Source organism: Octopus bimaculoides, chromosome 7 (assembly GCF_001194135.2).
Source record: "Octopus bimaculoides isolate UCB-OBI-ISO-001 chromosome 7, ASM119413v2, whole genome shotgun sequence".
NCBI classification, from domain to species: domain Eukaryota; kingdom Metazoa; phylum Mollusca; class Cephalopoda; order Octopoda; family Octopodidae; genus Octopus; species Octopus bimaculoides.
In genome coordinates this window covers 80,080,506-80,096,408 of record NC_068987.1, presented here as the reverse complement: position 1 = coordinate 80,096,408, position 15,903 = coordinate 80,080,506, and the positions used below count along the sequence as shown (strand labels likewise).

General features: G+C 36.6%; 1 protein-coding gene across 2 annotated transcripts in view; it reads right to left on the bottom strand.

The window, feature by feature from the left end:
* The window catches only part of LOC106882255 (hypoxia-inducible factor 1-alpha), a 75,351-nt gene that overhangs the window by 3,299 nt on the left and 56,149 nt on the right, over nt 1-15,903 (bottom strand). For both annotated transcript variants that reach the window (XM_052969770.1, XM_014932903.2), the window contains exons 6-10: nt 15,641-15,731; nt 15,042-15,182; nt 11,133-11,271; nt 6,103-6,144; nt 1,124-1,230 (exon numbers count right to left, since the gene is read on the bottom strand). In XM_052969770.1, coding sequence (XP_052825730.1) covers nt 1,124-1,230; nt 6,103-6,144; nt 11,133-11,271; nt 15,042-15,182; nt 15,641-15,731 — 520 coding nt within the window. The remainder of the gene's footprint in view (nt 1-1,123; nt 1,231-6,102; nt 6,145-11,132; nt 11,272-15,041; nt 15,183-15,640; nt 15,732-15,903) is intronic.

Here is a 15,903-nt window from a genome sequence, read left to right as displayed (position 1 = left end):
TATACATATACATATATACGACGGGCTTCTTTCGGTTTCCGTCTACCAAGTCCACTCACAAGGCTTTGGTTGGCCAGTGGCTATAGTAGAAGACACTTGTCCAAGGTGCCACGCAGTGGGACTGAACCCGGAACCATGTGGTTGCTAACCAAGCTACTTACCACACAGCCACTCCTGCGCCTAAAACCCAGTCCTCCTACTGCAGCACCAGCCGTGTTCCTTCCTGCTGATGGGGTAATGAGCTTGCTCTTCCCTCTAATAATTATTCTCATTAATTTTAAATTAAAAAAATTTTTACTCATTAATTTTCTCAATTTTAGAAATTTCAGCAGATAGGAAATAAATCGCTTTAATGGTCCATCTCAAAATATATAAATTTGTGGACTTTTTCTTCATCCAAAGACCCTCAACTAGCTACTTATTTTCTCTCCTCTGAATGTCAACCATCTGGAATTTCTATCCCCTTGCCTATGTATTTTCCTTAGCTGTGAACGTGAAAAATTTCAAGAGTGACATTAATCACGCCAAAGTATTGACGTTCCTGTAAATGCCATGTGGGCAGTCCTTATCAGATTGATCTGCGATAACACGGGTCAATAACCAATCAAAGATTCTGCTTGTACCGCAAAAACGCCTCCCAGTTACCATCCACAAAGTTCATCAACTAAGAATACTCTGATTCTGACCGCGTTACGATTCTGTATATTTTCCATTCGGGTTTATGTCATTTTATCCATCTGAACCGAAAGAATATGAAGGCACTTGATCGAAACGAAAGGCAGAGACGAGTGCATTCTCGACAGGAAAAATGGAGATGATCAAGAAAATACGTGACTGATGAAGCTTCGTTGCTGTAGGCCACGAGTTTGGTGTCAATAAATTTATCATTCGTTTGATTTACAAAATGCGGGGACAAGATTAATTTATGTCTGTGTATTTTGATCACACACCTCCAATCGCTGTAATAAATAAGAATAAATGTATACCAAAAGAAAAAAACAAAGAAAGAAATGGGAGTTGCCAAAACGCGAATAATCTGCAGTGGACTACTTACGAATTGAAGACTCACGAACTAGCAGCAGATAACTTATACACTATAAGCGTTTTGTTGGGAGTAACTTACTTTCTTTGTGAGCTTTAGCGACATATTCCATGTCTCCTCCATGAACGAATAGATAAGCCGATTTTCCGAGAACGTCTTTTGTGTTGAAACCAGTCAGCTGAAGAAACCTACGAAAAACAAGATATATATATATACACTACACCATACCACACAACACATTACATCACAACACACGAACACACCAGCACTGACCAATTCCCATCCACACATTTTCACACCTACACATACACACACACACATGCGTCAAGATCGCCAGCCCTCTTTCACACGCACATACGTTCTCTCTTACACACGCGCACCTTCGTTTTGGGATCACAACTACTTTGTTATCTCCTCTTCTTCTTAGCTCTCCTGTGTGACCCTTCTGTCCGGCATTCTAACCACTACACACATTTTTTTCTCTGCTTGTTTTTCTCCTTGTTTCTTTCTGTGTTCCTTTCTGTGGAAGAGCGTAGGCTCGAACCGTTAAATACTTTTTTAATTCCTGAGCGTTATAAAAATTCATGTTTTTTTTTTACTCCACCTGTCTTCGTCTTTTGTTTTTTCTTCTTGTGAATTCTCCATATATATATACGAGGGAGTGTTGAACAGTTCTTGGTTTTAAGGGTATCACGAAAGGCCTGGTTTGAGGCCCAATCTTCCGAATTCTTTTACAGGGCTTAGAAAAACGGAAAGATCACTGCAATAAGTGTGTGGATCTGAGAAGGGAATAAAATGCTGAATAAAATCATAATTAACTGATCCTCCTGTACTTCCTTTTACGCAAAACCAGGAACTTTTCAGCACCTCGTTGTAAATATAGGGAAAAATTGACGCACGTTTTTCCATGGTGGTTATTTGTATTCTTTACGGTGTGGGTCCATAAACGAATTAGATGCCGGCTACAACGGTTCTTCAGAGAAACATTACTACATTATGCTGACAGAGAACAAATGGATATATACGAGGTCAGATCTGAACTGTTCTCATAGTAACGAAGCTAAAGCACGCAGAGTAAAACCGCTCGGCACAGATTTACCTTGAACTCTGCTGTGCATGTGCACTAAGTTTAACGTTCTAGCTCACTTCCGCTGTTTACAGCAGTGCTTGGAAATAAGGTGTGTAGCGTGTAATCGTCACATTGACCATAACAAAGAAAATTGTCATGGCGATACGTGCTCAGAGGCAAAGTTACAGAAATTGTATGGAGAGAAGTGTATGATCCGTAAACAAGTGTACGAGTGGTTCAGACGTTTCCAAGATGGCCGAAAAACTGTCGATATTGACCAACGTTCTGGGAGGACTGCAACCAGCAGAACTGAGAAAAACATCGCGTATGTGCGTACAGCTGTGAGGGGAAATCGTCGAATCACCATCCATGTGTTATCATAGGATGTGCAGATTAGTCACTGTTCAGTTCAGTCCATTATCAGAGAAGATTTGGGTATGAGACGCGTGTCTGCCAAGTCTGTGCCAAAACTGATTTCAGCTGAACAAAAAGACACCCGGTTGCAGTTGCATACGATATTGATTGTGTCGAGAACGGTGAAAAGCTTTTGAAAACTTTGCGTAGGCCTCTGAGCCGGTATCGCCAAGCTTTTGGCAAAATTTGATGCATATTTTCTGCTCAACTTGGTCTGTCACTGTCAATGCGACGATCACACGCTACACATGTTCCTTCCGAGCACTGCTGCAAATAGCGGAAGTAAGTTAAAACATTAAAACTTAGTGCGCATGCACAACAAAGTTCAAGGTCAATCTGTGCCAAGCGACTTTACTCTCCGTGCTTTAGCTTCGTTACTATAGCAACAGTCCGGATACTTATTGGTCAGACCGCGTATATATATATATATATATATATATATATATATATATATATATCAGATATACTCACATACATACATATATATATATATATACTCGCACACACATGTATACAAATGTATATATATGTTCGTATGCGTCTATGTATGTTTGCACGTGTGTTTGCATGTATGTATATTTCGTATTTCGTGTTTGTTTTTTGATTGCAAGGCCCCCCCCCAACCAGCGGCTGTGCAAACGTTCTCGTTTTATTGGAGTTGATGCAGTTCACTGTTGACACAAGATTTGCATAGTTTGATCCTTGAAAGCAAAACAAACGAAAAATAAACAGTGACAATGGCGAGCAAAAGTGATAGGCCCAATGAAATAAATTGATCTTTTGGATGTAGGGCACTAATAACCAAATTAACATTGGTCTTTTACTTGTTTCAGTCATTAGACTGTGGCCACATATGGGCACCACCACGACGGGTTTAATTCTCAAAGTTGAACCCCAGTACTTATTCTATCGCTCACTACGTATACGTAAACAAACCAACACTGGTTATCAAGTGATGGAGGGATACAAACACAAACTCAAACACACACACACACACACACACACATACACACATGAATACAACGGTTTCCTACATAGTTATAGTCTACCAAATTTACTCAGAAGGAATTGGTCGGGGCTTATAGTAAAAGACACTTGCCCAAAGTGCCGCACTGTGGTACTGAACCCGAAAACAAAGTGCTTGCAAAGCGAGGTTCTTAACCACACAGCCATACCTGCGCCTATATTGGTATGCTTTTTCTCATTCCATAGTCATGAATTAATGTATCCTTTACAGAACATATTATATAATTCAGCTTAAAACATTTATAAAAACAGGATGTTATAAATTCTCAAACGCAGGTTGCCAATGGTTGAAGAGATCGAGTGTGTGTTGTGTGGTTGTGGAGTCTATTCATATATTTGTTTAAAAGATTTTATCATGACTAATGTGTAAATTTATTCATATGCGTACCCGCTATTGCTTAAATAAATAAATATATATACATATATATTCATATCGCATAGACCTTTTCTATACCATAGGAACTACAATACGTGAAAAATATCGAAATTTCTACAAAGAAAATCGCATCTTTTTGCATATAACAATGGAAATATTAAACCCACTTCAACTAGATGTTGCAATTTATACTTGAATAAATATGAATAATTAAAGTGCTAAACGTGCAAACAGAACTGCTCTTCATTTATTTTTTATTATATTTTCAGATTTACTAAGTTTTACTTTCACATATTTCAGCTGCATAAATGTATCACTCTATCACACTGAAATAAGCACCACTTAAACATTAAGAAAAGAAGCTATTAAAAGAGCTTCAACGATTTTAGCTGCATTCTCTTTCTCTCCTCGTCATAGGACAGCTCCTTCAAAAGATACACTTCCCAGGTACAGATTTTCCACTTTGCGTTCTATAAGTATTTGACAACAGTTGAGCTTCAAGCCATAGAATTTAAATTATCGATTCTTTACAGAAACTGTTGGTAAGGCCACATCGAAACATTACTATTGGAGCATTACTGATATGTATGTATGTATGTATGTATGTATGTATTCGTAAGTCTATGTGCACGCACGCATATATATGTGTGCGTGTGTGAGCGCAAGTCAATGTGCACAGACACACACATATATGTGTGTATGTATATATACACAAACACTCGTAATGCATACATAGACATGTATATATATATATATATATATATATATATATATATATATATATATATATATATATACGTGTGTGTGTGTGTGTACATGAATATTTTCATGCATACAAATAGATTTACATGCACATAAAAATTTGTATATACAGATATATTCATACACATATACGCATATAAAGAGTGTACATATGCGCTGCGCGTGTGTATGTGAAGACAGTCGTTTGGTGTAACCGTTAAAGCGTCATGTAGAATGCATTACAATCTCTTTCCAGTTCTCTGCATTCTAGGTTCAAATGCTGGCGATGTCCACATTGCCCTTCATCCAGGTCGAAGGGATTGGTTTTGTAATGAGAGAAAAATTTCCTGTCTTAGAAATGGATTATCACAAATAAAGCGTTCAAGTCTGAGATTCAGATTCATTAAGATTAACCTGAGGCTCAACATCTATAATTCAGATTAGTTAGAGTAAGCTCGTTAACTACTTATTCAATAAAAGTGATCATTAATTATCAAAAAATGAAATGCTGTATATTTCTTCAATCAGTTCTCTGCTTATATTAAACAATAAAGAAAGCCTGGTTTATGAGTGAAGTGTATCAATGTGTATAAATGTTTCATTTTTCTCACGTTTAGCAGTTTATGGTTTAATGCCCATGTGCAATAGTAGCAGTCTATGTTTTAGAGCCTTTTGCAATAGTAACAGTCTATGGTTTAAAGCCCATATGCAATAGTAGCACTCGCTTTTACTCTCTTTTACTTGTCTCAGTCATTTGACTGTGGCCATACTGGAGCACCACCTTTAGTCGAGCAAATCAACCCCAGGACTTATTCTTTGTAAGCCTAGTACTTATTCTATCGGTCTCTTTTGCCGAACCGCTAAGTTACGGGGGTGTAAACACACCAGCATCTGTTGTCAAGCGATGTTGGGGGGGGGGACATACATACATACATATATATATATATATATATATGGGAGAATATACAAATAATAACAACAGACGAGGACAGGTGGTGTAAATAACAAAAGTATATATTAGTATGACGCTCGGGAATACGGAAAGTCTTTGACGTTTCGAGCTACGCTCTTCAACAGAAAGAATACGGAGACAAGGAGAAAAACACGGAGAAAAAAAAATTGAATAGTGTTCAGTCAACGGACGGGCTTCTTTCAGTTTCAGTCTACTAATTCCACTCACAAGGCTTTGGTCGGCCCGAGGCTATAGAAGACACTTGCCCAAGGTGCCACGCAGTGGGACTGAACCCGGAACCATGTGGTTCGTAAGCAAGCTACTTACCACACAGCCATTCCTATGTTTTAAAGCCTATATGCAATAATAGCAGTCTATGGTTTAAAGTCCATCTGCAATAGTAGCAGTCAGTAATGTAGTTTATCAATTACTCAGCTAATTGAAGAAATGATGAATGTATTAAAGAAAAGAAACACATTTACCATTCGTCTGAAGGTGAACATGTTTCGTCATTTGCAAAAGAACTGAAATATAAAAGAAAATGAATAACAATAAAAACATATCCCTAAATATTCATTTCTTTCATAGGTACAAGAAAATATATATTGGGAGGGGTATTAGCCGGTCAAATCGACCCACTTATTGACTGGCACTTTATTTTATCGACACTGGAAGGATGAACAGTAAAATTGTCTCTAAAAGGGTTTGATCTCAGGCCGTAAGAATCAGAACGAATACCACAAGTTATTTTTTCCCGATGCTTTACCGATTCATAGCCGTCATTTCTCTAAATAATAGTTTCTAATTTAAGCAAAGGCCAGCAATTTTCAGCGGAGGGGTAGTAGTCGATACCATCGACCCCAGTACTAAACTGGTACTTTATCGTTATCGACTCCAGATAAGGTAGTGAGCTGGCAGAATCGCTAGCACGCCGGGCAAAACGCTTAGCGGCATTTCGTCCGGCCCTACATTCTGAGTTCAAATTCCGCCGAGGTCGACATTACTTTTCATCCTTTCGGGGTCGACAAATTAAGTACCAGTCGAGTGCTGTGAGTCCCCTCCCCACAAATTCCAGGCCTTGTGCCTATAGCAGAAAGGAATATTATTGACTCAGGAGGCAGGAATAATGGGATTTGAACTCAGAATATAAAGAGCTGGGATAAATTCCTTAAGGCATTTTATCCGACGCTCTAACGATTCTGCTTATCCACCAACATAGAATTATAATAAAAATTTTCAATTAGAATATAATAAATAAGTTGATTTATTATATTATAATAAAAATTAATTATTTTATATAATAAGAAAAATTAAATTGTTATTTTAAAGAGATTTAAAATTTTGGCACAAGGCTAGCAATTTTAGAATAAAGGGTAAATCAATTAAATAGACCCCAGTGTTCAAATGGTTCTTATTTTATCGACCCCAAAAGAACGAAAGGCAAAGTCAACCTCGATGGAATTTGAACTCAGAAAGCAGAGACCGACGAAATCCTGCCAAGCATTCCACTAGTTCGTCGCCTTAAATTACAATATTGTAATGAAAGACAATTAATTATATCATGATAAAAAATTGAAATTATACTTGAAAATATTCCAGAGTGTAATTAATTATTAACTTCAGATAAATCAGTTATCATTATATCGTTGTAATCTGGAAATAAACTAAGAAATGATTTGAGAATCCCAAAGACTTCCCTTTTGTTTAAATGGCCAATAAATTTTTAAAGATTTTTGCTGTATCTTCATATAGTTATGTAGTTTGTACTTGTTTAGTCCCAAGTTAGCGCTGATCATACAAACCTGTGATGTAAAGTTTTTCAGGAATGAAAATTCATTACAGGAAAGCCTTTTATTCATAATGTATATTTAGGACTACATTATATATTGATAGGCTTCAATCTACTCAAAACACGTAAGGTGGTGAGCTGGCAGAATCGTTACTGCCCCGGACAAAATGCTTGTCGGTATTTCGTCTCGACTCTACTTTCTGAGTTCAAATTCCGCCGTGATCGACTTTGCCCGTCATTTTTCTTTTTTCGAGATCGATAAAATAAGTACTAGTTGAGCACCAGGGTCGATGTAATCGACTTACCCGCTCCCTCGAAATAGCTGGCCTTTTGCCAAAATATGAAAATAATATTTTTATAAAGCTTACTCAGTGGAAGAAAGCAATGCCTGTGATTCATTTCAAAGCTTAAAGCGTAAGTATGAGGAAAGAAGGAATTATTCTCAAACCTGAGACCTGTTTCGAATGGCTGCAATATTATAGACGTCGCTAAAATGTACCTAGGCATTTTGTGATAACGTTATACTGGACTATGGATTACATAAAGTAGAAGTCACTCAGTTACGGAAAGATCTTTTGCTACGTTAAGATTCATTTGTATTAACGAGAAACAAAGGAGTCTGATTTGTAAGTTCTTAATAAAGAACAAACTAAGAGGAGTGCTGAAAAGTTCCTGGCTTTAAGGGTGTCGCAAAAGGCTTGGTTAGGGGCCCAATCTTCTGAGTTCTTTTACAGAGCTTAGAAAACCTGAAGGACCGCTACGATAAGTGTATGAATCTGAGAGGGGAGTATGTGGAATAAAATCATAATTAACTGATCTTCCTGTATTTTTCTTTCAACCAAAACCCGGAACTTTTCAACACACTTCGTATAATGAATTCGTAAGTTGAAATTTTTCTTGCTAATCTTACGATTTGTTTAAAAACAAGTCGTTCATATTGAAAATCACAGGAATAGACACAGTTGTGAAGATAAAATATTCACTTCCTTATACATGTTTCTATAATTCGATGCACCTCGGGTTCAACGTTACTGTGATTGCAAAATCTGGAGCGTCTCACCAGCTGCGTGTGTTTGTATACATGATAGTATATACACATTCATGTATATCCATACATATATGCACACACACACACACACACACACACACACACACACACACATATATGTATATATGTCTACACGCACACATGCACACACACACACACGCATTTATGAATTTGTGTTGCAAGATTAAATCTGACCAATGGGTGTCTATATGTTTTATGTTTTGAGTTGACGATATAAATCGATGCATTGTGCCTTGATTTCAAAGCGTATCTTAAATATCTTAAAACTCTCCAGCTCCTTCTGTGTTGAGCTGCATGCATCCAATCACCCAGATTCCTATTTCCAATCCATTCTTTGATGTTGTCAGTTCATAGACGCATTTGACTGCTTTCTCTCTTTCACTTCATACTTTTTGTCCAGATTGTCTAAGGGAATGACTCATGAAGCACTGTATATCAAACTGTACTAGTTTCGCTCACTAGACTGTGGCCAAGTTGCAATACGGTCTTCAATAGTATATGAAGATATTTTCTTAAGTGACTGTTTTATCAACACGCCGGAGACACAGCACAACATTTCTTGTGGTAGCTTCAATCGGAAAAGAAGCGTACAGCTTAGTATGATAAGACGGTCTTCAGTTTTTCTCCCCTCATGAGATTCACAAAATCATTTAATTTTTTTCCGGCGATAGGGATTTCCGAAATGATGGAAAATATTTCATATAGAATGGAAATAATAAAAAGAAATCAAACAAATTCTTGAAGCAGCTGACAGCAAAAGTATGTTTCTGAAAATATTAATTTTGCTTTGTGAATTCCTGTAGGACTTTTTGCTGAATACGTTCCCTCTGTAGATTCGAAGAAATAGTTCTGTAAAATATATGTGCGTTACAGTAGATCTGTCTATCTATCTAGCCGTGAATCCATTCATCTATCTATCTATCTATCTATCTATCTATCTATCTATCTATCTATCTATCTATCTATCTATCCATCTGTCTGTCTGTCTGTCTGTTTGTGTCGCTACCTCTTTACTTCTCTCTCCCTCCTTCTCTCTCCCTTTATATATATTTGCATATACATACATTACATACATATATAAATCAAAACATGCACTCAGGTAAGTATACACACACAAACACGGACACAGACACACACACAGACACACACGCACGCACACACACATACACACACACACAGACACACACGCACACACACACACACACACACACACACACACACACAAACACACATGCATACACATACATACATATGCATACATCGTTACTAATCAAAACAAGTTTTAGCAAAATAGAAAAAAATGAAGTTGAAAATGCGCAAAGAATACATGAAGACATTATAAGCTAATCCAAATTGATTAGTTGAGAATGGTCACATGGTTTTGTAAGGGAACTTTCGGACAGTTTTCTTTTGCGCCTGCGTATTAAAGTCATGTGAGAGCCGCGCAGTAAAGTCAGGTCGAAGTCTTTGCTATGTAGACATGTCATATGACGACACTCAGAACAATAGCTGCGAAAGGTGAAAGTTGCGTTCGAATTTAGGACTGTTGAAGTTTTTTGATAATGTCCAGTAGCCGCATGAGCAGCAATTATTTTACTTAGCCATGGTACTGAATTTATCGAACCCGAAAGGATGAAAGGCAGAATTTGAACTCAGAACGTAAAGACAGACGAAATACCGCTAAGCATTTTGCCTGGCATGCTAACGTTTCTGCTAGCTCGCCGCCTTATACGATTTATATGTTACCTAACATCTCTGTCCGTCAGGTTGACCATATCTCTACGTCTGAAAAGTTCATTCAAAGCATGTACTGGGGGTCTTGTTTTTTTCTTAAGTAATGCTGGTAGTTGTCTATCCAACATGTACCTTCTCTCCGATGGAATGAGTAATGTCGATATTATGTCATCGCATGTATTCTCAAATGTAAAGAGGTGGAAAAAATCCGTAACCTCCTCGCGAAATAATTTCTCCATTGCTTCGACAATTTGAAATACTTTTCTTATCGGCTTCGCATGCATACAAAATAATGTTGAACTCGCTGGGACTTGAACTCAAAATGCAAAGAGTCATAAAGATGCTGCAGAAATTCTTGTCCAATGCTTTACCAATTCTGACAATCGATCACCTTATAATTATAGCCGTGTTGTATAACAAAACATGCATGAATTTTGCATATTTGTTTAACAAAATAAGAAGTATTTACATACCCTCATTGTATTATTTTATCTTTAGTGATTTCAGGGAACACGGAGATGAGGGAAGAAGATGCTGAATGTTCTAGCATGAATCTTAGACACTGTAAATAATCATGAACTGTACTGGCGAAACAGACAATTACCGGACATCGAGTCTTTATTCTTTAAAGACAGTCGAGAAATTCCGAACATGCTTTCTGAAAGATCAGTGTTGAAAATATGAATACAAACATAGTTTGTAGCCAATAAACTACCTGCTGTCCTCTTTATTACTGAACATAACACATTTCAGTAATAATTCAAATTGTTATCTATCTTGTTGGTAGTTTCTGATAATGAACAGTGTGGTTCTGTCTTAGATAAATAGTGAATGGAAAAGATTTCTGAGGGAGAGAGAATTACAGTGGTTTAATAATGGAGTAGACATGGAAAGAGTAAAAAGTTAAGATAATAACCTACCTTAATGTAATATCAAGAAATCTGCCATTGAAGTCGTGTCTACTAATGTATTGAATCTGCGTTGTCTCAGCAAATATAGATATTTCCTTATAAAGAGGTTGAAGGACGGGTTTAAGAATGGCAATGAGCCAAGTCTCCTCTGGCAGTAAAACGGATAATAATAATAAAAAAAAGATGGTAATAATTATAGTTGGTGACTAATACTAGACAGTCAATAATAAGACTAAAACTAATTTCACATAACTTACATTGATGAATGATTGATATTTACATTGGCTGTCATATTTCTCACTGTTAAATGATAATTTGATCTCAGTAAAGAATGGAGGATGTGCTGCTAAACAATGGCGTCTAATTACCGTCGAGAGACGCTTCTCCATTTTGCTGAAATTCCGCACTGGACAATATTCTCTCTAAAAGAATTACTTCGTTATTATAGTTTCCTTTACATATCTACTTAAAGTCATGATATTTCCTAGCATCTATTTCACAGTATCAGCTATAAATGGCGATTACTACATCCTAAGGAGCAATAGTGCCAATGTAAACTAATCACAACTCATAAAGCTGGCACTGTGTAATTATATTTTGCCTGTAAATTCAATCATCTCACCCTGAAATCAGTCCAACTCTTTTATCTTTCACTCCTTGAATTTTCGTTCAGCTTCTTTGTTTCACATACATACATACATGCATACATACATACATACATACATACATACATACATACATACATAACTATGATAGTAATATAAATAGACGCGCTGAACAATGATTCTACTACAGAAAGAACGAAGAAGCTACGAGCTGTTGACCTTACATAAAACCATGGAGTATAGAAAGGTTAAATTGTCTAATGAAATGCTGGCGAGTCAAGGAGAAGGTCTCTATATGGTCGCTCGATCTGAAAGAAATAACAACCAAATCTCTCCAAAAATAACTCTGTCTTAAAGAGATGAACAGACTATACTTCTGGGTAGGGGAAAGCATGTGATACTTAGTGGCTGACTGTCTGCTATCATTGTTCAACTCAATCAAAACAGACATGAGGGCAAAACAAAATGAACGTGCAGAACTAATTATGACAAAGATAATTTCTGATTAAATATGAAATAAAAAACTGCTTTCTTAACAAAATGTATCACAAAAATATATTTAGGGTGAGTCTCAAAGTGGTAAATAATGGTACGTAATATATTGGCTTAAAAAAACTCCTTGGGGTATTAAAAGTCGAAGACTACCTGCTGGACTTGAACCGTTTTTCCTTACAAAGGGTTTTAACGCAATGCATTGGTTTCAAGGCCAGTAATTTCAAGGAAAGAGAAAAGTCAAATTCTACACCCTTGAGTGCTCAGCTAGTACGTATTTTATCGAACTCAAAATGATGACAGGCAAAAATACACTTTGGTGGAATTTGAACGCAGAACCTAAACGACCAAATACCGCTGCGTATTTTGTCCGATGTGCTAATGATTCTGCCAGCTTGCCACCCTTTTCATAATACAATATATTACATACTAATACCTATAGATCTATCTTCTCCCCGATTCAATAAGATTGTAATAAGATCCTGCAGTCTTGCCAGGAACTGTAGTGACGGGTGAAGTGGGAGTAGGGAGAATGACGGGCAAAGGAAAAAATTGATCGTCAGCATCAAAGAACATGTATATCGTAAGGGGGTGTCTCAAGTAATCTCGACAGCTGTGGAAGATGGATGTACACACAATCAGAAGCTAAACAGTCATGTCAGCAGTCAGTAAGCAAGCACCACGAATATCGGGTATGTACTGAGATGTATTTAATCGATTCTTTCCTTAAGTTAGTGAAGGTGCGTAACCTGGTGGTTAGGTTGTTGCATACACAATCTTAAGATCGTGGTTTCGATTCCTAGACCGGGCAGCACGTTGTTTTGAATAAAACACTTCATTTCACGTTGCTCCAGACCACCACTCAGCCGTAAAATGCGTTCCAGCAACAGCTGGAAAATTAACCGTGTGACGGATGATAGCAAGGGTTGTAATCTAAGTCACTGATGATCCATGGAAACCGGATTAAGTTCCACCTTTGTGATTCCTAGGTCTCATGACAGACCCAGAGCCTTAGCCTAAGATCTCGTGTAATGGTTCTCATCCGGGGTCCACATAACCTTTGAGGAAACACATAAGAAGTTGCTGTTAAAATTTGTGCAATAAATAGGTTATACATTTTAAGTATGCGAAATATTTTAACGATTTAACAATTACTTGAGACACCCCCTCGTGATATGCATGTTCTTTGATGCTGACGATCAATTTTTTCCTTTGCCCGTCATTCTCTCTACTCCCACCTCACCCGTCACTACAGTTCCTTGCAAGACTGCAGGATCTTATAACAATCTTAGTGAATTGGTGGGTGGGTGGGGAGATACATTTATAGGTATTAGTATGTAATATATTGTATTATGAAAAGGGTGGTGAGCTGGCAGAATCATTAGCACATCGGGCATTTAGTGCTGAGCGGTATTTCGTCCTCTAGGTTCTGCGTTCAAATTCCACCGAAGTCAATTTTTGCCTTTCATCATTTTAGGTTCGATAATATACGTACTAGTTGAGCACTCGAGGATGTTCAAATCGACTTTTCTCTCTTACAAGTCCTATTAATATTCAATTATAAAAATACAAACATTGAATGGGTATGCGGGTCCACTGGAGTAAAACAAAAATTAAAGGGCCCATAAGCAAAAAATGGTTGACAAAACACTATTCTAAAGGAGGAGGATTCTCGAGTTAAATATATAGGGCCTTATGTCAATATTTTTAAAGCCTTTACATTCTTAAAACAAATGTATATTAGATATTGTGAGGGTATCGGTTGACATAAGTAAATTGAATGCGCAAATTCGACTTCTTGAGAGTTTAGCACTTATTTTGTAGTTTTGTTGAAAGTTATTTACAGAATCTTTGGAATTATTGAAAAAATATTTAAAAGGAGTTTGAGATAGAACATTATTTGAGTTTTGCTATGTAGGGGTACAGTTAAATAATCAGGAGAATCACTTGTATTTTCAAAATAAAGCTAAAAGAACCTGAGTTAAATTTACAGAAGGCTAGGAGAGTATTGTAGTTCGCTTGAAGCATTGTGTATTGTTTGTAAAGAATAAAAAGTTTTGAATGGGACAACAATGTACTATAATACAAACATTGGGCTATGTACCTGTTGTAATTTAGTCATCCATAGTCCGATATGATATTTCGGAATAAAATTCCTTCCTCAGATATTCTTCATCTAATAATATCTGAAGAAGGAATTTTATTCCGAAATATCATCAGACTATGGATGACTAAATTACAACAAGTGTATAGCCCATTGTTTGTATTATATACAGAAGGCTATTTATTGGGAGTTTATTCGATTATACAGATTTTAAGATAAATCACTAGAAACCACACGACTTCGTATTACATTTTACTAGTTAAAAGAGACTTGAAAATGAAGTAGTCATCTATGTGTTATGTGTAAGTTATATTCACCTTTGATGGGCCATTGCTGTACTATTCGTTGTGAGATAACATCTTTTTATGGACGTGTTGCGTTAAAAATAGAGTAAAGATTGGAGGAAGTCGAAAAAATTGCCCCAGCAGCGGACAGTATGAACTCAGTATACATTTCGGCCTTTTCAGGTTTTTTGAATGGCGTGTACATGCAGCCAACAATATGTTTGGATGAGTTTTCGTTGCCTACGATATAATGAATAATGAATAAAACAACCTGATATTACAAATAGTCGCCCGGCTGAATAGAAATTTGGTATTCGCAATTTAGGTCGGAAACTGGCCTATCATCTGTGTATATTTATTAAGTATGATACGTAGAGAGCTATTTTAATTTAACATTGCCTCAGTTTCGTACATTGGTTTTGAAAATATTTACCTTTCATTTCGATTTTCCTTTCAGTTTTACAATACTTAATTTGACCCATGGCATGAAATGTTTCGTATGATGTTGGATGGAACTTATTTTTCTTGCTCAATCGAATCGTAAATTCTTTGTGGTTTTGTAGATGAGCTTTATCTAAAAACAAAAGAAAAAATATATATATATATATTGTGATTAACTTAAAAACAATTATTTTGGACGCCGATAACGGATTGAAAAGTCTTTTGAAATCGTATCAATCTCGAGTATATCCTACAACCTAAAGAACCAAGGTCAAACAGATATATTCAGTCGACTGGTCAATATCAGGGATAATATTTCTGTAAATATTGATTCCAAATTTTGATGCAAGGCGGAATTTGAACTCAGAACGTAAAGACAGACGAAACACCGCGAAGCACTTCGCTCGGCGTGCTAACGTTTCTGCCAGCGCGCCGCCTTAGTTTCTGTGTAATAATGTTACAATTTGGGGAATTAAAGTTATGAAGTTATAGAAGACGAAGTATTAGGTTGTCATTTTATTTTTAAATCAAAAACAAGAGATAAGACAATTTTAGGAACAGTGAAAGATATAGTTCATATATAGTACAAGCCTTTTACATCAGTCATGCAGAATTGTTCCGAGAATACTTGGGTATCGTCTGGATGGATTAAGTTACACATTGATTGACCAATGACATCAATCTGCAGAAGGAAAATAAAAAAGAGAAACATTCATGTAATATACAGACATTCCATATAACTGTCATTCTAAAATGTTTCTAAATGCTTAAATAACCATATTTAATGACATAAAAGACGCTCTGGATTGAAAGAAGCCCGTCGTATATATGTATATATATATATATATATATAT